General features: G+C 38.7%; 1 protein-coding gene across 1 annotated transcript in view; it reads right to left on the bottom strand.

Moving 5' to 3' along the window:
• The window catches only part of CFAP43 (cilia and flagella associated protein 43), an 89037-nt gene that overhangs the window by 61275 nt on the left and 5660 nt on the right, over positions 1-22102 (bottom strand). Inside the window, exons 3-9 of the mRNA XM_036336067.1 lie at positions 21331-21427; positions 18538-18705; positions 16567-16717; positions 9981-10140; positions 6558-6625; positions 3231-3362; positions 933-1049 (exon numbers count right to left, since the gene is read on the bottom strand). Coding sequence (XP_036191960.1) covers positions 933-1049; positions 3231-3362; positions 6558-6625; positions 9981-10140; positions 16567-16717; positions 18538-18705; positions 21331-21427 — 893 coding nt within the window. The remainder of the gene's footprint in view (positions 1-932; positions 1050-3230; positions 3363-6557; positions 6626-9980; positions 10141-16566; positions 16718-18537; positions 18706-21330; positions 21428-22102) is intronic.

The following is a 22102-nucleotide window of genomic DNA, read 5'->3' as shown; positions in this document are numbered from 1 at the left end:
TTCAGATTTTTTCTTCTTGTGAGGCTCCTTACATGCTGGGCTGGAATCCTGAAGTTCATATTGTCCATTTTAGCAAATAATTTTTACTCTTTCACAAGATCAAGACTGAAAGCAGCTTTAAATAACTGCAATGTGGTATGATTTCTGTTTTTTTACTACTATGGAGTAGGTAACATGAAAATGTGGATCAAGTATCTTAACCCTAAATGTGGAAACCTTGTATGGAATTTTTAATTGAGTTGAAACGAACATATGAATATAAATAATGCTTATCAGAGAACACCTGGAGGGAAAAAATCATATGATCAGAACCTCAAGATTGGAAGAAAATTTAAATGTTAACTATTCCATAATCTATGTATTTTTTACTTGTTAGAGCTCCCCAAATCTTAATGGATTTGCTGATAAATCATATGAAAAGTAAAATATGTTTCTTGAGATAAGCAATAGGTAAATAGTTAAACACCTAGAAAAAAAGTTTCTTTTCTAAATATAGAGGTTTCTTTTCTAAATCTAGAGGGTGGGCTTTTTCCTAAGTAGATGGGATTTATGCTTTGTGCACGGCAGCTCTTTCATTCTCACCTTCAGATGGGACTGCATCACTTTGAAAGAGGGTAAAGACTAATAATTTAACCAGTGTTGGTGACTCATTAGTGATGAATGTGTTTCAAGGTCTGGCTTGGAAAGTTTGTATGGTGAATGCAAACAGAATGGCCCCTAAAATTTCTGTTGCTTTGGCAATAGAAGTTAATATTATGGAGTACCAAGATGATGATGTCATTTAACTTGGGAATACATTTGATGATGAAAGTGGCTGGCATTTCTACCACATCTTCAAGAATAATCTCTACCTCCTACTTGCATCAGTTTGCACACAAACTTCTAAAATCTCATCTTTAAATCCTATTGTAACACAATCAAATATTCCTTACCATGCAATATTCATTTCCAGGTGTGATTAAGTCAATTGCTTGAAATTTCCCATCACAAGCCTCTAGGATTTTATCCAAGGTTGGCTCCTCACCAAATGTGTAAATATAAACAGATCCCTTTAAATATACCAAAAGAAAAACAAGAACGAAAATTAATGCAATTGTTATGCGAGCAGTTCAACAAATATATATTAAATGCCTCCTGTGAGTAAAGCACTAAATGGGACTAGGTGATGGAATATTAGAAATCAACTCCTTAAGGCACTGACCTTGAAAATCTTGAAATCTAGATATATAATGTGTTTATTGATTCACTCATCATAATCAATAAGTGGGTCTTTATTCTTTTCTCCAATTCCAGGCATTTGTTTTTTAAGTTAGAAAACATAACAAAAAAAACTTTTTTCTGACTTTAAAAATAATGCCTGTTGTGCACAGGGAGACCTGTACAAAGCCATTTATGTAAATAATATATTTATCTTAAGGATATACATTTTTAATAAAAGTATACTTAGTAAAGGTATATGTAATGAAGTACATAATAATGGTAAAAAAAAATAAAAATAATGTCTGTTGATGTAGAAAATTTGAGAAATGTGGAAAACTAGAAAAATTGTTAAGATGAACTAAATCCTATCACATACTAGATCATGTTGGACACTAATGAAAGCTTTTAATAAGTCTTTGTGGAAATTGTGAAGATGCGGTCGAAGCTGTCACTTTATGACTTGTTTACCATTTTCAGCTCCCAAATTCACTTCTCAAAAAAAAAAAATCTAGCCTGTAAGTTATGCATCTCTGCCAAGTAACTGTAATATGGTATGGTTACTTACCTAGCAATAAGAAGTCTGTTTTCTACTAATCACAAGTTCTTCAAGTTAGAGTTAAACATGAATTTTTCTGTTCTTGTTTATGTAAAAACAACTCTGTAGAGTCTAAAATCTGGTAGATATTTACTGATTTTATGTGTCATTAATATTTCAACAGATATTAAATGGGTACACTGTGTCAGACACTGCTCTGGATGCCCAGTCCTACATCAAAGGACCAAATCGACAAAAAGCCCCTGTCCTCATGCAGCTTACATCCCACTGGGGGATCTGGCCACGTGGAATAAAAGTATACTTAGTAATATGCTGATCATCACATGGAAGATATAGTCACTATTTCTTACTTATATTATTGCCACATAGATGTCAGAAGTTATTCTAATTGAAATTCCTTTGAAATAACCTGCTTTTCTCTGACTTCTTTTAAGATTTTTCTCTTTGCCCTGGTTTTCAACAATTTCACTTTGTTAAGTCTAAGGTGGATATCTTTTTATGTCTCCTGCTTAGGATTCACTGGGCCTCTTGAATCTGTAAATTCATGTCTTTAATCAGTTCTGGAAAATATCTCTTTAAGTATTGCCTCTGTCCCATTCTCTCCTCTCTGAGATTTTAATCAAACATATGTTAGGTCTTTTCACTGTATCATTCATGTCTCATACCCTCCCTTCCATATTTCCTGCCCTTTTGTGGCTCTGGACTATATTCTGAATAATTTATAATCTATTTTCCAGTTTATTAATTCTCTCTTTGGCGGTGTCCAATTTCTATCAGACATATTCATTTAATTTTTACTTTGTCAGTATATTTTTCTTTTTTTAGAAGTTCTATTTGGGTCTTTCTCCCTTCTGTTATGTTACTTTTTTTTTTTTAAGAAAATAATTTCATGTTCTAAATATTTTAAGTTTGTCATTTAATTGTTATTTATTAAAACATTAGTGTCCTGGTGCACGGATTCGTGCACATTGAAAGGAAATTAATTAGAAGAAATATTTTAATATCACTATTTGCATCTTGCTAATGAAAAGAAAATAGGATTCTACAGCGTCTCCCATCTACCTACTCCAGGACTTCTGTGAGGATCAAATGAGATGAGGCACAGGAAAATGCTTCACAAACATTTGGTAAAACTGTAAAATGTTTGCACCTGGCTATAAAGCAAGTCGGGTTCCTGGGCTGAAGAAAGGAAGCTAGTTGCCAGGGAGAGGAAACTGGGCACTGCTACATATTGTCATTCCCTGGTGCCCACAGTGACTGTTTCTGGACTGGGCTGGGCTGTGGGCCACATTTTGTGTCATGGGGTCTTGGCAGCATTGGCTGCTATTTGGTGGGCTGTCACTCTGGGATGGTGGCAGGGCCTGTATCCCACTTGGGGGAAGCCAAGTGTTGTTTTGTAGGTGCCAGGACCATGGTGATATAATAATATCTGATATCTGAAAACTGCATACTAAAAACTGGCCATCTAGCATACCTTCCCTGCTTGAATCAGCAACATTTTGTAACTGGGAGAAAACATCATATGTCCCACGTGCTCTTCAACCTGAAGAAAATCTTCTACTTTGTAACTTGACTCTTTAATAATTAAAGAGTACACAAAGCCATCCTAGAGACCAAAAACGAGATAAATGCAGAAAAATCATTTTCAGTCATTACACAGAATACTTTTGTTATCAGACAAGCTAATACTTAGTGTATTACCAACTAATGTTTATTTTTGGAATAATCTGTGTTTACATTATCTAGAATGCCCTGTCTTCTTACCTTTATTTAAGTAACTTTTTTTAAAGTAACATATTTTGCTCAACAGCTTTTATTTTATTTATTTACTAGTGGCCCGGTCATGAATTCATGCACATTGATAGGAAATTAATTAGAATATTTTAATATTGCCAGTCGCCCTTTCTCTATAATAGAACTGTCCACCAAATTCACAATCGACAATGACAGATCGAAACACACTCGTGTGATTGGCACCAGTGAGAGCTTTATATGTATTGCACATGCACAAGTCAACTTAGCCTTTTATAGATATAGATATAGATATAGATATAGATATAGATATAGATATGGATATGGATATGGATATGGATATGGATATAGATATAGATATAGATATAGATATAGATATAGATATAGATATAGATATAGATATAGATACAGAATAGACCTGCTTTCTGATAAGCTAAACTTTTTCCAGCCCAGTGAAGCACCCCAACTTCTCTTTCAGGTAATTGTCAGCAACACAGCAGTAAATATCAACACGAAGCACATTATTATTGTAGATCACGCAGGGAGAACAAAGGGTAAAATATTTAACTGCAGCAGTGTTTAACTATATTCTGTGCAATGAGAAAACCTGAAGTCATTTTCAAGGTCCACCATTTCTTACTTCTTTTCAGTTGGGTCAAGTTTCTAAACTTTCTAAATCTCCGTTTTCTGTCTAATGAAAAGAAAATAGGCTTCCACCCAGTCTCCTATCTACCTACTCCAGGACTTCTGTGAGGATCAAATGAGATGAGGCACAGGAAAACGCTTCACAGACATTTGGTTACAGTGTATAATGTTTGCGCCCCGACTTGTTCCTGGGCTGAAGAAACTGCAAGGAGGCTAGTTATCACTAGGGAGAGGAAGCTGGGCGTTGCTACCTGATGTCATTACCCGGATGGACAGTTAGCATAATAGCCTTTCTATATATATATATATATATATATATAGGTTATTATATATTTTTATTGATTTCAGAGAGGAAGGGAGAGGGAGAGATAGAAAAATCAATAATGAGAGAGAATCATTGATTGGCTGCCTCCTGCATGCCCCTTACTGAGGATGGAGCCTGCAACCTAGTTAAATATTCCCGTTTAAAAGCAGACATATTGACCAATGGAACAGAACAGAGAACCCAGAAATCAACCCAAGCCCTTATGCTTAATTAATATTTGACAAAGAAGGCAAGAGCATACAATGGAGTCAAGATAGAACCCAGGACCCTTCAGTCCGCAGGCCAATGCTCTATCCACTGAGCCAAACCAGCGAGGGCTATCAAGACAACTTTTAACCATGGTTCCTGATCAAGTTTTAATTTTATCTCTTTTGCAATAAATTTTTCAATTACCTAAAATTTTACTGACCTCTCCTTTCTTTGAACTTTAGATAGATGCTATCTTCTTATCATCTCCTTTATTATACAGAAGGCAGGGCAAATGAGGCAGAGTTTAGTGTGTGGACTGTATATATAACAATCTCCTTACCTCACAGGACTAGTCTTAGTGTTATTTAATCATTGTTATGTGCAATTACTCATCCCCCTAAATGGCCCAAGGGTAGGGAGTGTGCTGTTTGTTTCCTTTATATTCTTCCAGTATGCAATAAAAATGAGCTAGTTGCTTGGTTGATCCAGAACAGATTTAGGTAAATTTTACAACTCAAGAGGAATTTGAGTTAATTCTACAATATTGAAGAGGCTTTAGGCAAATTCATCCATAATTTCTAGATTAGACCCCATTATAATTAAGAGTAAGCATTTGCGAGATGACTGGGTTCATATACTGGGGGGAGAGGGAGGAATACACCAGGTGCTTTCATCATTCTCTACCCCTCACCAGAGCAGATGCTCAAATCCTTCCTTTAAATTAGTTCTAAGAAAACACTCAATGCAGACTAAATGTAGAAGTGGGGGTAGTCCATTGCAAGGTTGGGGAAGGGTATTATGAACTGAGTGTAGGTTTATGAGCTCCAGATTGTTTCTCATTGCTAGAGCTACATCTCTTACCTTGACAACATTGACTAGCTGCCCTTGGGGTCCTAGAGATGTAATTTGTGCCAAAGCGACAAAGCTAACAGTAGTAGTCTCAGGACCAATAGACCTGAGATTTTAGTGTAGGTCAGCTCCAAACCTTAGCACTGATTACCACAGCATGGAAAAGTAACATGGTCTGACCCTTTTCATATGTACTAAGGCTGAGTGAACTCAGTAAGACATGGCTCCTTCATTAATAGTTTGTACTTGATGGGGTTGTTGTGAGGAACAATAAGCTAATACAAGCAAGCACTTAGCATGGTGCCTGGCATCAAATAAGCACTAAATAAATGGTAGCTATTAATACTAATTCTACCATGGCCAATAACAATATGATACAGTTAAATGAAATGGACACACACAGGAGGCTATGCTGAAGCTTTCACAAAAGGTTCCAGTTGTATCTGAAAACATAATACTTTAAGTGCACAAACAGGAATGGAATTGGGTGAAGGATATTAAGTGTTTGGGGGAGCCATGGTTTTTAAAAAATTTTATTTTTGCCTATTTGCAATGAGATAGATATGTGGTAGTTCATTATACTGTGATCACTAGTTTTATATATATTCGAAATTCTTCATAATAAAAAGTTTTATAATAGCATCCAAAAAGGAAAGAACTTTCTTACCTAATAATAGACAAACATGTAAATTGACCATACATTCACTACGCTCACCAGCCAATCAGGAGAATATGCAAATTAGCCTAACAAAGATGGCGGTTAATTTGCATACACAGACTGAAGGCGGCTCCTGCCGGAGCAGCAAAGACTTGAAGGCAGCTCTGGCCAGAGGGAAGGCCTGGGTCCTGGGTGCCGGAGGAAAACCGGTGCTGGCAGCCAGGGGAAGGGAAGGCCTATTGCACGAATCTCTTCATGCCTCTAGTAATTAATAATCACACAGAACCTGCCATCCCAAATTATGGCTCATAATAGTAAATGGCAACAAATGGAAATTATATATTTTCTTGAAAGCAATTAATTTTTTAGAAAAAATACATTACAATTCCAGAAGCAAGCACACCTCCCTTCTGATATGCTATGGTGACTGGACTGAAAAGTTTTCTTCCACCTTTTAGAAAAGAAAAACAAGGAAAACAGGTGACACAAATAGAAGTACAATACAGAGTAATTCATCTCATTTGATTTCTTAGGACTATTCATTTCTTTGTCATCCTTTATTTCTGAAAATCAACTTCACATTAGAATATGTATTATGATGTCTCCCAAACAATGAATAATAAAAGCTGCTTAGCAATGATTACTGATATAAGTCACACAAGTTTTTATTAAGGTCAGTATCATCAGATCTATGTAACTAACATTCTAGAATTATTATTATTATGATATTATTATCACCAAGATGTATACTTAAGATTTATACATTTTATGGTATATAAACTTAGGTACCTCAGTAAATAAAACACAGTGGAAAAAGAAGGTAAAATGTTCTATAAGAGCATTTGTTATTAATAACAAATTGTCCTTGGATGTTGTATACCTGAAATTAATATAATAGTATATATTAAAAAGATATATTGTCCTTGAGGGGAAATAGCAAAAGCATATCACTTGTTATTTAGGTAAAACATGAGAACCACAAGATCAAACATGCAGATGGCATGCATGAAATTATTTGTTTACTGCATACTAGGTGCGTGGCCTTATGCCAGATGCTAAAAGGACAATGTTCTTCCAGCACTAGTCACCTCCCAGCAATCTCTTTTTTCCCAGTCCAACTGCCACTAGAGTCCTGCTTCTTATGACTCCTTCCCTAGTCTAGGTGCCTGCTTCTTATAGCCACCTGCTACTAGGATTATCCTTTCTTGAATGATGGTTAAGTTAATCTCCCCAACCACAATTACAGTTGGGGTACTTCCCCCTTCAGGAATTTTTGATGTCTGTCTGTCAGCTGAATTAAGTATAAACATCTTATGCCTTATGTTCAAGGTCAGATATAGTACATCAGATGACCCACTACCTCTGTGTAAAACTTGATGCCCCAGATGAACTGGACCACTTCTTGTGTCTCTAATACCCCAGGTTTTTGTCTACATAGATACCATTGCCAAAAAGTCCACCTACTCTTTTCTCTGCCTGTGAACCCATCCTTCAAGGGCCATTTCAAGTTCTGCCTTCAAAATAACTTATCTTGGCCTATTTCCCTGCTCTGAATCCCCACAGCACTTTGTGAAGTTCTCCCTTAGTGAAATCTTCCTAATCTACCAGACTGTAATTAACTGACTACTTGTCGTATTCTCTTTACTAAAAGAGAAGTCACTTGAAAGTAGAGATTACGAGATTATATTTTTTCCATCTCTGTCAATTCTGAAGCACCTTGCATAGTATCTTACACATTGTAGAGGTTAGATAAATATCTATTTTGAAAGCCTTATATTATTCCATGGAAAGTATTAGAAATAGTGTACAGAAAGAAAGTATACAACATATGACTATCATGATTAAGTTCTAAATTGGGTATAACATATTACAAGTGTTTTAGGAGTTTGGAAATGAAAAACCTTTTTTATAATTGAATTTACAAACACATACAGGTCTAATTTACTCTGTAGAAATCTCTGGGATTAACTTTTGGAGCCAAAGGATGATTAAAACACAGTTCCTAACTTCAAAGAGTTGATGACTAATGGGAAAGACACGCACATGGAACATTGTAATAGCTCAAGATGAGGCTCTAAGAAAGCAGTGAATCTGAAGGAACACCCGACAAGGGCACCTAATTATACCTGAAGGTTGGGGTGAGGACAGGGAGGGCTCCACAGAGGACAATCTCACCAGCTAGACAAGGAAGAGAAAGACATACTAGACAAGGGTAACGGCAAATAGCAGAAGGCAGAATTTGGGGAGAGCAGAGGAATCATGAGAACTTCTAAAAGTGTCAAGTGGGAATAGGTGATATTGGAAATGTAGGCCACAAAAGAGGTTTACTTTTCAGAGAGCTGTGGGATGGCATTGTGGATGCGAGATTAGAGAGCCAGCCAAGCCCAGAGGCTACAGGTGAGAGTAAAAGGAAGAAAGAGGGTCTAGGGTAGGAAAGTCCAATCTAATGGTCCCAGTTTTATCAGTGACGTGTGAGGGAATGGGAGAGGGCATAGTTGAGGGACATTGCAGTTGGGGGAAACTTGCTGTAGGGGGTGATGTTTGAGCTGGGAATTGGAGGGTTCAGAGAGTAAAGTGGGAAGGGAATGAGCTAGGAGGCGTGTCTGTGAAATGATGGGAAGAACTGACTGTTTAGACCAGTGGTTCTCAACCTTCTGGCCCTTTAAATACAGTTCCTCATGTTGTGACCCAACCATAAAATTATTTTCATTGCTAGTTCATAACTGTAATGTTGCTACTGTTATGAATCGTAATGTAAATATCTGATATGCAGGATGGTCTTAGGCGACCCCTGTGAAAGGGTCGTTGGACCGTCAAAGGGGTCGCGACCCACAGGTTGAGAACCATTGGGTTAGACAGAAGACTTGTACAGGGGAGTAGTGGGAACTAATACTAACGGGGCAGGTAGGATCAGATTAGAGAGAGTTTGAAAGCAAGGTGGAGCAATCCATGCAGTACATGTTAAGAAGAGCAGTTTGGCAGGGATGAGCTGCCTGGTTTGAGTCAGTTGTTGATTAAAGTCGATTAAGTCAGTCCTAAGGTTGTTGCAAAAATCAAGGTGTGAAATAATAAGAGCGAAAGGAATGGAGAGTGCAATGGGCACGTTTGAGAAGCTGGCCCTGGAAAGGTTCCCTTTTCAAAGGGTCTATACCTAGCTGCTTCTGTGACCCAGGCCCAACTCTGGACTGAGCTGACAGGACAGGGAATGGACACCAGATCTAAAAAGAGTAGATCAGGTTCTCTTAGAAATTCCAACCACTTAACATAAAGGTAATTTTCAAGATGGCAGTTGAACTAAGAAGACTATTATGGAGAAAGAGTTGAGAGGGTAAAGGTCAGAAAAGAACACATTAGCTTTTTAAGCAGAACAGGCATATTATGGAAAAGGATATAGCATAGAAGCTAAGAACCTGGACTCTGAAGTCTTACAGCCTGGGTTTAGGTTTCAGCTCTACAGTTTACTAGTTATGTAAATTCAGGCATGTTTTGCTAACCTCTCAATGCCTCCATTTCCTCATCTATACCATGGAGATAAAAATGTATCTCCCTTGTAAAACTGTTCTGAGGATTACATGAAATCTGCATTGTAGAGTGATAGTAGAATGACTAGAACATGTAACATTTAAGAAACATTAGCTAGCTAGAAGGTATAGGACCTGGTAACTAACTCCAGGAAAAAAGAGGATAAGGAGTCAAAGATGTCTCCAAGAAAGAGAAAAATAGGAAAAAACACATATTCATCTTCAAGTGCAAAACCATCACCAATGGCTACACTTCCGGGAATATAAAACAAAGCAGTTTCTCACCCATTGGTGATATGTCTTCTATCTTCTCAAGCACAGTCACCTTCAGGTTTTCTCCATTAATCATTAAAAGATGACCCTCTTCACAGCCAACGTACAGCTCACTTTGTGGAGTCCAGCAGTGCATAGTTGGGTGAAGCAAAGGATATAGATCATCTTTGGGCTTTGAAGAAAGATTAAAAGCCTTGTGTTAAAACAACAATTATGGCCTAACAGCCAGAGAAATACCCATCAAATCAATTTCCAAGAAGGAAAAAATGAATATGTACACACACACCTCCACTGGCCCCACCACTTGCCAAGAGTTAACAGAACTTCCCTTTCTTTCTCTACTTCTCTACATTTTAATTCACGAGGGAAACATAAGGCATTCTTGTCACCTTCATTGTTCTAGTGCAGGGGTGGGCAAACATTTTGACTCGAAGGCCACAATGGGTTCTTAAACTGGACCGGAGGGCCGGAGCAAAAGCATGGATGGAGTGTTTGTGTGAACTAATATAAATTCAAAGTAAACATCATTACATAAAAGGGTACGGTCTTTTTTTTTTTTTAGTTTTATTCATTTCAAACGGGCCGTATCCGGCCTGCAGGCCGTAGTTTGCCCACGGCTGTAGTGGCACTCAGAGTTCTAGTGTCACAGATTTTTGTGAGTTTTGAGTAATAACTTATACACTGTTTCTTGGTAGACGTTTTTGTATCTTGAATCTAAGAGAGTCATGGTCTAACTACAATCACCATTTTGGAGGAAGACTTTCGTTAACATTTCTCCCTCCTGATTCTGCAGGGGACATAGGTCTGCTTTACCTGGAGTGGCTACAGAGAGGTCTCCCTAGATCAGTGATGGCGAACCTATGACACGTGTGTCAGAGGTGACACGCGAACTCATTCTTTTGGTTGACTTTTCTTTGTTAAATGGCATTTAAATATATAAAATAAATGTCAAAGATATGTCTTTGTTTTACTATGGCTGCAAATATCAAAAAATTTCTATATGTGACATGGCACCAGAGTTAAGTTAGGGTTTTTCAAAATGTTGACACGCTGAGCTCAAAAGGTTCTCCATCACTGCCCTAGATCCTCTGCTTAGTTAGCTTTCATGAGGAATGAAAAGAGTACTCCTTGTCTGATTCTGGTGGCCTCTCAAATGCGGTTCATGAGACATCCTATGTGACTTTGTATGGAAAACTCAAAGAAAAATGCACAAAATCTATGAGATGTACCTAGAAAAAAAGCTGGCTTTGGAGACTAAAATTAATATGAGCCAAGGATCTAAGGCAAATTTTTCCTATAAAGGACTATGTAGCAAATATTTTAAGCTTTGTGAACCACATAGTTCTCTGTCACATACACCCCCACTCTTTTTTTTTTTTAACAACCCTTAAAGAAAGTGTAAAAGACCTTCTTAGCTTGGGGCCATACAAAAGCACATTATAGTCTGTTGGTTGCTGTCTTAAATAGTAATACCTCAGTATTATGCCTCCTGCAGTGTTAAACGCTTGTGTCCAGCAGAGCAGAGGCTACTCCCCCTTTCTGGAAGGACAGAGTAGGTCTCATTGTAAGCCTGGGACCACCTGCTCTCTTCCTGGAGGTCAAGGTAGTTGTAACAGCTATTTGGGGCATGTCTTTCCCTCCGCCCCAGACTGATTAAGATTGTGAACTCAGGACAAAATAATATGGCACTCCCTTCTTCCTATTTAAACCAGTCAAATATATGGAGCTTACATTTGTTTGTTTGTTTATTTAATTTGTATTGAGAACATAATGTTAAGTACTATCTGAGCTTTTTGTTATGCTATACTATTTTTAGAATTGCATTAGCTACAATATAATGTCTTTGTTTTCTTGAGGCGTCCATACAACCATTGGAACAGAAAACATTAATATGCCATTAGACAAATTATCAGAACTGCTAAATTTCTTGGAAGTTACATGCTTATTTAATTCACTTATTCATTCATCTAACAAATATTTATTGGATACTTATTGCATTCCAGGCTCTATTCTAGGCACAGGAATGTAGCAGTGAACAAAACACACAATAATCCCCGCCTCCTCATTCATCCTGGTGAGGGGAAATAGAGTGAAAATAAGTCAAGGAGTTAAATATATAGAAGGTTATATATAGTGCTGAAAAGTACTGTAGAGAAAAATAAAGCAGGGTAAATTGGAATTGGTTCTACAGTTGGGGAATACTTCAAACCATATAGGTCAGTGGTTCTCAACCTTCCTAATGCTGCGACCCTTTAATACAGTTCCTCATGTTGTGGTGACCCCCAATTTCATTGTTACAAATTGAACATAATTAAAGCATAGTGATTAATCACAAAAACAATATGTAATTATATATGTGTTTTTCGATGGTCTTAGGCGACCCCTGTGAAAGGGTCGTTCGACTCCCAAAGGGGTCGCGACCCACAGGTTGAGAACCACTGATACAGACAGTGATTTTTCTACTCAATATTTTCCAATGTATGCAAGTCACCTTTCTAATAAATACTCAGTTAATTTAATAAAATATTATATACCACTCTTGATTTAGTAAAGATTTGTTGTTTCAAGGTAAAGTACATGTGACACTATCAAAGTAACTATATCTACTAGATTCTCAACTTACATAAGTTTGTTGCATAATTGGACGAAGGCATTGTGCCAAGTCCTAAGGAATTCTTCTTCTCAAAAGGATAATCAACTATTAAAAGAACTAGTATCAACACATATCATAATTAGAAAACTGGGCAGAGTATGGTAGAGGGGTGTGTTTAAATATCACAGGTGTATCCATGAGAAAGCAATTGGTTCTTCTTGGTGGTCTGAGAGAAGTGTAGAGAGAGAGAGAATTATCATTTGGGATGGACCTTGAAACATGACTAAGGTAGAAACCACATATAGGAACAATCATCATAATAATTTTGAAAAGGACAGACTGACATTGATTATATAATTGGTCTTTTTCATGTCCTCATACCCTGAGATTGTTAGAAAATAAAACTTGAATAACAATTTGGCCATCCAGTAGGCCAAACAAAGGGACAAAACCGCCCTGGATTAAACTGCTACAAATTAATGACATTTTTGTGGTGTCTGAGATTTGATTCATTGAATTATTCGTCATTATGTAATCACCATTATTTAAAACAGGGGTCCTCAAACTACAGCCCGCGGGCCACATGCAAATACAAATATTGTATTTGTTCCCATTTTGTTTTTTTACTTCAAAATAAGATATGTGCAGTGTGCATAGGAATTTGTTCATAGTTTTTTTTTAAACTATAGTCCGGCCCTCCAACGGTCTGAGGGACAGTGAACTGGCCCCCTGTTTAAAAAGTTTGAGGACCCCTGACTTAAAAGTTTATTGGGTTGACTTAATGGCATATAACCTTAGATTATAAATAACAGAAGACAGACTCTTCCTGGTATTGCAATGGGCCTAAAATCTTAAGAACACATATATCTGGTTCTCACACCACCAGTGAGTCTGTGCATATGCAACAAAAGGTGAGGATTGAAACTTTGAATTTTCTGGCCTTGGCATGTTAAACTAATATTATATGTGGCTTTTCTTACTTGAAGATAATCCTGGGCTTGTCTTCCTAATACTTCCTTTCATCAATAAATATGTTCTGTGCCATATAAGAATAAATGTGATATTATATGGATTATGTGAGTAGAAACAATAATTTTTAATTCTGAAAATTTTGAGAATCGTAAAAGAAAAGGTGCTGATAGTATTTTAAAATATTTGTTGATAACACCAACTCCTTGTGTATTTTCTGGAATTATAACTCAAACATTTTGGTCACTTGAAGATCAAACTTCAAAATTTTGAGTCCTTAATGTTGTTTCAGAAAACATAGCATCTGAATATGTTTCAGAAAACTTGAGTTTATAAAGGAGATTCCTATTTAGCACCTTTTTTTAAAAAGGTGGATGGAGAAAGTAAACTGGATACTTGAGATTAAATTGATTATATTGGATCCAATTTCTAGCCAGATAACATCAGCTTTTGATTTCCACCATGCTACTACTAGGCACCTTTCTCATGCCCTCAATAAGTTGTGTAATGTGACACAGGCCTATTTAAGGGCCTATAATGTGCTTAAGACTCTTATGTAGATCAAGTCATCACTGTATCTTTGCCATTGGTACCTAGGTCACAAGAAATGCCATTCAAAGGGAGGAATAGAATCAAGACCTTTGAGATCTATTTTATGCTTTTACTCATTGATTAGAAATTAATGAATGTTTTAGCCATTGTTCTTACCTTATATATAAAATGGAGAAATATTGAAAAAGTTAATTTCTTATTTAAGTACAAAGTATATGGCTTTATTAATATTCCCTGTATGGTTTAGAGATGTCAAACTTAAACATTAAATTTCTGTCTTCGGAAAAAGGTTAAAATGCGCTGAGTACAAAAATCCTAGGAAATAAAGATGTCTGTTTACTTTTTTAAAATGGTAACTCTACTTTTAAATATTTAAGGAAGGCATTCCCATAGCATTTTTCAAATGACAAGGACAATGGCCTGAATTTTAAATGTTGTATGTAGTGTTAATCATGTTGGTGCAAAATGTGAAAGATTGAGGGCTCCTACAGAAAGACAAAAAAGAAAATATTTGAGATAGTTGAATATTTGGAATCCTAGGTATCAAATACTAAACATATAAACATTTTTTTTTTAAGTTGTAAACCCTGATGGCTGATTTATTTGTGTTTACTTTGCTGCCCCACTGTGGCTGAGTGTGGTTGTATTTCCAAGGCTAAGATCCATGCTATTAAAAGGAATTAGTCACTCTCAGTAATTTAAATGAGTGCATAATTGTCCTTCTTTAACCGTGGTTCTCAACCTTCTGGCCCTTTAAATACAGTTCCTCATGTTGTGACCCAACCACAAAATTATTTTCGTTGCTACTTCATAACTGTAATGTTGCTACTGTTATGAATCGTAATGTAAATATCTGATATGCAGGATGGTCTGAGGCGACCCCCGTGAAAGGGGCGTTGGACCGCCAAAGGGGTCGCGACCCACAGGTTGAGAACTGCTGCTTTAGAAGAAACACAAAGAGCATACAACCCTTTCTCTTGCTTGTCAGAAATTTTTAAATAAACTACCACATTGAATTATTTGTTAACATCTATAGCTTAATTCTCTGCAGTGGTAAAATGTTTGGGAACTTCTCTTTTTATCCTTGACCCGGAGCTTTAACACATTAAGCATTAGCATAATGTAGGCCAGAGAGGCTTAGTTCCAAGCTCTTTACCTCACCTCAAAGACCCTGCCTCCCTCCTGAACATCACCCGCACCTCACCCCCCTCATTTACCATGCTCCAGCTACATGGTCTTTTCTCTGCTCCCCAGACATACTCAATTCTTTTCTTCCCCTAGGACCTTTGTCCATGCAGTTCCCTCTTCCTAAACACTCTACCGAACTTGTAGCATGAGTAATGCCTCCTGGTCCCTAAAGTCTCAGTGTAACTGTCATCTCCCCAAAGGCCTTCCTTGACCAGCATATGTTAATCTTGTCCTCACCTCCATTCTCCATTTTTCCTAAAATAATTATCAGGTTTCAATGATTTAATGTCTCTCTTTACTTTCGGTGTTGTTACTCTGTCTTCCTGGTAAAAATGTAAGCTCCAAGAGGCAGGGATTAATATGCCTGGTTGGTCATCATGTGACCCCATTGCCTAAAATAGTTCCTGCTGCATAGGAGGAGCTTGATAAATTTGTTGAATGAATGAATGAATGAATGAATGAATGAATATGCAACTGCTGACAAACTCCCTTTTGAAACTTCCTTCCACTGTTTTCCAGTCTTGCTCTTTCCTGGATTTGCTCCTATTCTGTGGCTGTTCCTTCTTGGACTCATCTTCCCCCTTTCAACCTTTGGCAGCCAGATTCCTTTTTATCACACCCCGCCCCTCAGTGCTTCCACTCTGTGGGAATGACTCTGACATCTTGTGTCTGCAGCCCTGACTTCTCCCTAACAGTAAGTCACTTTGCTGACTTCTGCCTGGCATCTCCAGTTGGAGGCATTCCCAGCACCCCAAATTTGGTATGTCCAAAACTGAAACACATCTGGGCTCCTAATGTCAGTTGGCAGTGCCATTATCTTCACCCCCTCTTCATGCCTCATGGTGTCCAGGCCAATCTGTATGTCTCATAAGATGATCATCCTATACTAGTATAATAAAAGGCTAAAAGGCAAATCAATCAAACGGTGGAATGGAATGACCGGTTGCTATGAGGCTCACTGATCACCAGGGGGCAGACGCTCAATGCAGGAGCTGCCCCCTGGTGGTCAGTGCATTCCCACAGAGGGAGCGCCACTTTGCCAGAAGCCAGGCTCATGGCTGGCGAGCCCAGCAGCGGTGACAGGAGCTTCTCCGGCCTCCATGGCAGTGCTAAGGACTCTCAGGGGATGTCCAAATGCTGGCTTAGGCCCAGGGGGAGCGGGCTTAAGCCAGCAGTCAGATATCCCCTGAGGGGTCTTGGACAGTGAGAGGTTGCAGGCTGGGCTGAGGCCCCCCCGTCCCCAGTGCACGAATGTTGTGCATTGGACCTCTAGTGTGAAGATAAATAGGTCATTACCCTGAAAGTTTCGGCCTCTTCACCTACTAGCCCAGCAACGGCTGACAGTGGGAGGATAGGTCCATAGATAAGATCCTTGGGCAACGATTCAGGAAAAATTATGTCTTTTTCATTAAAATATGACCCGTCTTCCAGAGGTAATTTTACCGACCTAGGGAAAAAAGGAGCATCAGAATAACTTTATTTACTATATTTACATTTCTCTTAAGAAGGCAGTTTTCAAAAATTGCAGTTTTAAGGATGTACATGGCCAATATCTCCTTAGTCTTTATTTGGGGGAGTATGGTCAGCTCAGGGCATCTTGAATCTTTGAACTCTTTTCAACAAAGAAACAAAGACACCATTATCATCAAGTATCACCAGGACATTGGTCACAGAATTTCTCTATTTTTTGAAATCCTCACCTGAGGATATGTTGTTTTTTAAAAATTGATTTTAGGTACAGAGGGAGAGTGAGAGAAACATTGATGAGAGAGAGAAATATGATTAGTTACCTCCCATATGCATCCCAAACTATGGATAAAGACATTTAATTCATCAAATTGATCCAATCAACATTACATGAATACAAAGTCCACCACTGTATCTAATCTAATAAAAGAGAAACATGCAAATTGACCACACCTCTGCTATGCCCCCAAGCCACGCCCACCAGCCAATCAGAGCACTACTATATGCAAATTAATCCAACCAAGATGGCGGCTGGTAGCCATGGAGCTGGAGCAAGCAGGAGGCTTGGTTGCCCTAGTGATGGAGGAAGCCAAGCTTCCTGCCTGCCCTGGGCCTCTGCTCAAGGCAACAATGTTTCAATTATAGAAGCTAAATAAATCCCAGATACCTGCTCCCAGCCAGCCTCCACTGGGAGCTTGGGTGGCTGGGGGCCGTGGCCAGCCTGCAAAAAAGCACCAGCCCCTCACCCAGGATGGCCATACCCTCATGGGGTGAGGGTTCACACTGGGGGGGTTGGCCAGCCTGCAAACAGCCATCAGCCACTCACCCAGGCTGGCCACACCCTCATGGGGTGAGGGTCCCCGCTGGGGGGCTTGGCCAGCCTGCAAACAGCCATCAGTCCCTCACCCAGGCTGGCCAGGGACCCCAGCCGGGATCCCCACCCTGATCCGAGATACCCTTCAGGGCAAAACAGCTGGCACCCACCCATGCACCAGGCCTCTATCCTATATAATAAAAGGGTAATATGCAAATTGACCCTAACAGCAGAACCACTGGGAATGACTGGTCACTATGACACACACTGACCACCAAGGGCAGACGCTCAATGCAGGAGCTTCCCCCTGGTGGTCAGTGCACTCCCACAGGGGGAGCTCTGCTCAGCCACAAGCCAGGCTGATGGCTGCCAGCACAGCGGTGGTGGTGGGAGCCTCTCCTGCCTCCTCAGCAGTGCTAAGGATGTCCAACTGCAGCTTAGGCCTGCTCCCTGCTGGCAAGTGGACATCCCCCAAGGGCTCCCAGGCTGCCAGAGGGATGTCTGACCGCTAGCTTAGGCCCAATCCCTTGGGGAGCAGGCCTAAGCCAGCAGGTGGTCATCCCCTGAGGTGTCCCAGACTGTGAGAGGGCACAGGCAGGGCTGAGGTACCTCCCTGAGTGCACAAATTTATGTGCACCGGGCCTCTAGTCTATATAACAAAAGCCCAGCGACCTTTATGGCGGAATGACCACCAGGAGGCAGATGCTCAATGCAGTAGCTGCCCCTGGTGGTCAGTGCACTCCCATAGTGGGAGCACCACCCAGCCAGGAGCCGGGCTCTTGTCTGCCTCCATGGCAGCGCTAAGGAGCTGCAAGCCAAGTGCTAAGGAGCGAGCAGGCGGGCAGTTAGGAGTGAGCAGATGGGTGTTTAGGAGCGAGGGGTCCTGGATTGAGAGAGGGTGCAGGCTGGGCTGAGGGACATCCCTCTCACCCCCGCACAAATTTCATGCATCAGGCCTCTACTTGTATTATAACGAAGTCTCTCACTTTGCTTTGAGATGATGGTCCTGGTTAGTTCTTTCAATGGTCCACACAGTCACTAAACTTGGACTTGACAAGCACAGCTGGCGCCAGTTCATGGGGTTAAAAGTCATCTGGCTCACATCTACACCAGGTTGCGACTTCTTGCACAAAATGACACCCAATTCCCAGTTCCTTGGAGAAAAATTGCGTTTGGTAAAAAAGTAATTAATTTGAATTTCATATATTGAGAATATTTATCTAATATGAAAACAACTACATAAATTGTGACTTAATTTATTGAATAATTTATAAAATCTATAGCATTAATATCACATTCATAAAATAATTATGATTATCATTATACTGTACCTGTTAAAGAAAGCAAAATAACTATTTTTAAAAAATATTACTCATATGCTACCAAGTCTATTTTATCTTATTTAATTTGTATTTAACTCATCCAAATCTAGGAAATGGAATATAAATGTAGGTATCTAAATAAATGTAGGTATCTAAATCTCTATACTATATACAAATATACTATGATTCTGGGTATACTATATACATTGATGCCAATTGAACATTTACTGAGTTTTTGCAACCACAGTACCAGTACTTTAAAATTTATTAGTTTATTTATTCACTTGAGAGAATGTCATGAATGCCCACTGTAAGCAAGGTCCTTTGCTTGATGAAATAAACAGAAAAAAAATTAATGTAAGCTATCCCCCCTCATACAGGCAGCCAGCACTCCATTCAGAGTTGTGACTGTGAAACTGGAACTAATATTTATTAAGCTCACTTGGTTTTTGGCTTCCTCTGCTTTCACCTTCTTCCATCCTCATCCCAAATGCCCTGTCCATAATGTCAACCACTCTATTGCTAGTATTGCTGCTTCCTTGATCTTTGGACTTTCTACCTCAGCTGCCTGGCAAAAACTGTCAAGCCTGGTGGATACAACTGAAAGCCTCGGGTAGGCAGACATAGAAAGATCAAAGCACTATGTGTGTCAGTGATATTATCAATTCCTGGTTACTGCATTCACTGAAGCCTCAGTACAACCTTTGATCCTACTATTTCTCTGGCCAGTGCTCTCTCCTATTCTCTAAAGTGGTCATTTTTAATATTCTCCATTTTCCTCACAGCCCTCACACCTTGATCTCAGACTTCTAGTGTCCAGAATCATGAGACAATAAATTCTGCTGTTTAAGTCGCTCAGTTTGTGGTACTTGGTTAATGGCAGCCCTAGAAAACTAATACATCCATCGACAGGTAAGTAGATAAACAAACTGTGGTATACCTATACCATGAAATAGGAAGGAATAAACTATTGATACACATAGCATAAGAGAGTTTAAAAATAAGACAATTTAAAATAATTATGTTGCATAGAAGATGCCAGACCCCCCGGAAAAGGATATAGAATGTATGACTTTCTGTATATGAAATTCTAGAAAACACAAACAAATCCAGAGTGACAGAAAGCATATCAGTGGGGGACTGGGAGCAGGGGGCAGGGGGTAGGGGGCAGGGGATAGGGCAGTGATGGGGTAAGAGTATGTGTGGCAAGGGCCAATAAGGAAGAATCTGAGGGGCACAAAGAAACTTTTGGGGGTGATGGATATACTTATTATCTTGATTATGGTGACGGTTTCATGGGTTTATTCATAAATAAAAACATCAAATTGTACATCTGTATATACACTTTATTATAAGTCAATTGTACCTCAATAAAGCTTTTTTTTAAAAAAAAAACACTCTGCATAAACTAAATGTGGCTCACTGAACCTAGATTATTACATCTATATTATAAAAGGCCAGTGGCCGTAACACAGTAACGCCATAATGACCAAACGACAGGTCACCAGGAGGTGCATTGATGGGTTCCACGGCGCAGCGGGTCTGGGGTCCCACGGTGGCGCGGTGGGTCTGAGTCTAGTGCAATTTCATGCACTGGGCCTCTAGTTTTTATATAAGAAATACTAATATGTAAGGAGCATCCTTAATCATTCCTGGACACATTTTGCCCTTCCCCTTAATAAGACTCCCCTGAAGGAGTTTGTATTAAGGATGGAAGAGTGCCTGCAGTTTTTAATCTGGCCACATGGAACGACCCAGCAAAGACCACAGATATATCTTATCCACAGGTAGTCCTGTACAGCAAAACAACTACTTCAAACTGAGCTCTACTACACAGACCATCTTAGTAAGTTCAACGTTAGTGGGAAGCAGGCTATTTATCTGTAGAAAAGATGAAAGTTTATGTATTTATAAATGTATTCTTTATTTGACAAAGGCAGTATTTTAACACATTAATAAAAAGAGAGCTAGGATAATTAATTTAACTCTCATTTAGCTTTTTTAAATATATATTTTATTGATTTTTTACAGAGAAGAAGAGAGAGGGATAGAGAGTCAGAAACATCGATGAGAGAGAAACATCGATCAGCTGCCTCTTGCACACCCACTCCTGGGGATGTGCCTGCAACCAAGGTATATACCCTTGACCGGAATCGAACCCGGGACCCTTCAGTCCACAAGTTGACGCTCTATCCACTGAGCCAAACCGGTTAGGGCTCTCATTTAGCTTTTGCCCTACCAAATTTCATGCCTAAAAGTAGTAACTAAAATTAAACATCATGATTAGGACTTTTACTTCTTCTGTTTATCGTTGTTTCAGATTTTTCATGTATCTGTCCTTTGATAAAATCCAGAAAGATTTTTATAAGTAACCTAATGTAAAAGCATTCTGTAAATTCCTTTAACTAGTCAAATGTAACTCAAATGAAAGAAATTTGGCAGGATGCTGGAACTTACCACAGAGCCAATTCAAATTCTGGGAGAGAGGAGTAACTAGCCAGGTAGGTGCCACAATAACTGAATGAAAGTAGAGTGTAGTCCAGAAGAACATTGCCTAAAATATAAAAACATTATAGGGACTTAATTATCATATTCTGAGATTAACTATAGTCTATAGTTTATTTCCCTTTTCTAATAAATTTCACATATTTCAAACACATTTAGCTTTTGGAATAAGAGATCTCTTGGCTGATTTGTAACATAATGAACAGAAAGTTAAGAGTCAAGTTAAGATCCATTTTTTAAAAAGCATTAGCATAAATTAAGACTATTAGTTCACTATCTCTAGACTTTAGTGCACAACTGAGTATCCTGCACCATGTATGACCCAGTGTGATTTGAAGTGATTTAAGAACCATAAAATATTCCATAAATATATCAAACATTATCATTAGAAGTTATTCAAGCAACTTTAAATACTTCAGGGAGGTGTAATAATTCTAGCTTACTTTTATATCTCCATACCTTGGGCCATATCCTTAGCTTAATATTGTCCAGTTCTTAGAACTACTATATAGACATTTCCTCATATAACTAAAATTAATTTTATATTTTCTTTACATTTATTTTAAACTTTTAAAGATGCATGTGTTTTGGTTTTTTTTAAGAAATACCACTCTCCCCACCCCCCAGAAAAGCATGAACAAATATCCTTTGTAATTCTACTACCAAATTTGGTTTATTTCTTTTTGGTATTTTCTTCTGTGTTTACTTGTAAAAATCCAGATTT

The sequence above is a fragment of the Myotis myotis genome, unplaced genomic scaffold (genome assembly GCF_014108235.1).
Source record: "Myotis myotis isolate mMyoMyo1 unplaced genomic scaffold, mMyoMyo1.p scaffold_m19_p_15, whole genome shotgun sequence".
In the NCBI taxonomy this organism is placed as follows: domain Eukaryota; kingdom Metazoa; phylum Chordata; class Mammalia; order Chiroptera; family Vespertilionidae; genus Myotis; species Myotis myotis.
This window is presented reverse-complemented; position numbering and strand designations above follow the sequence as displayed.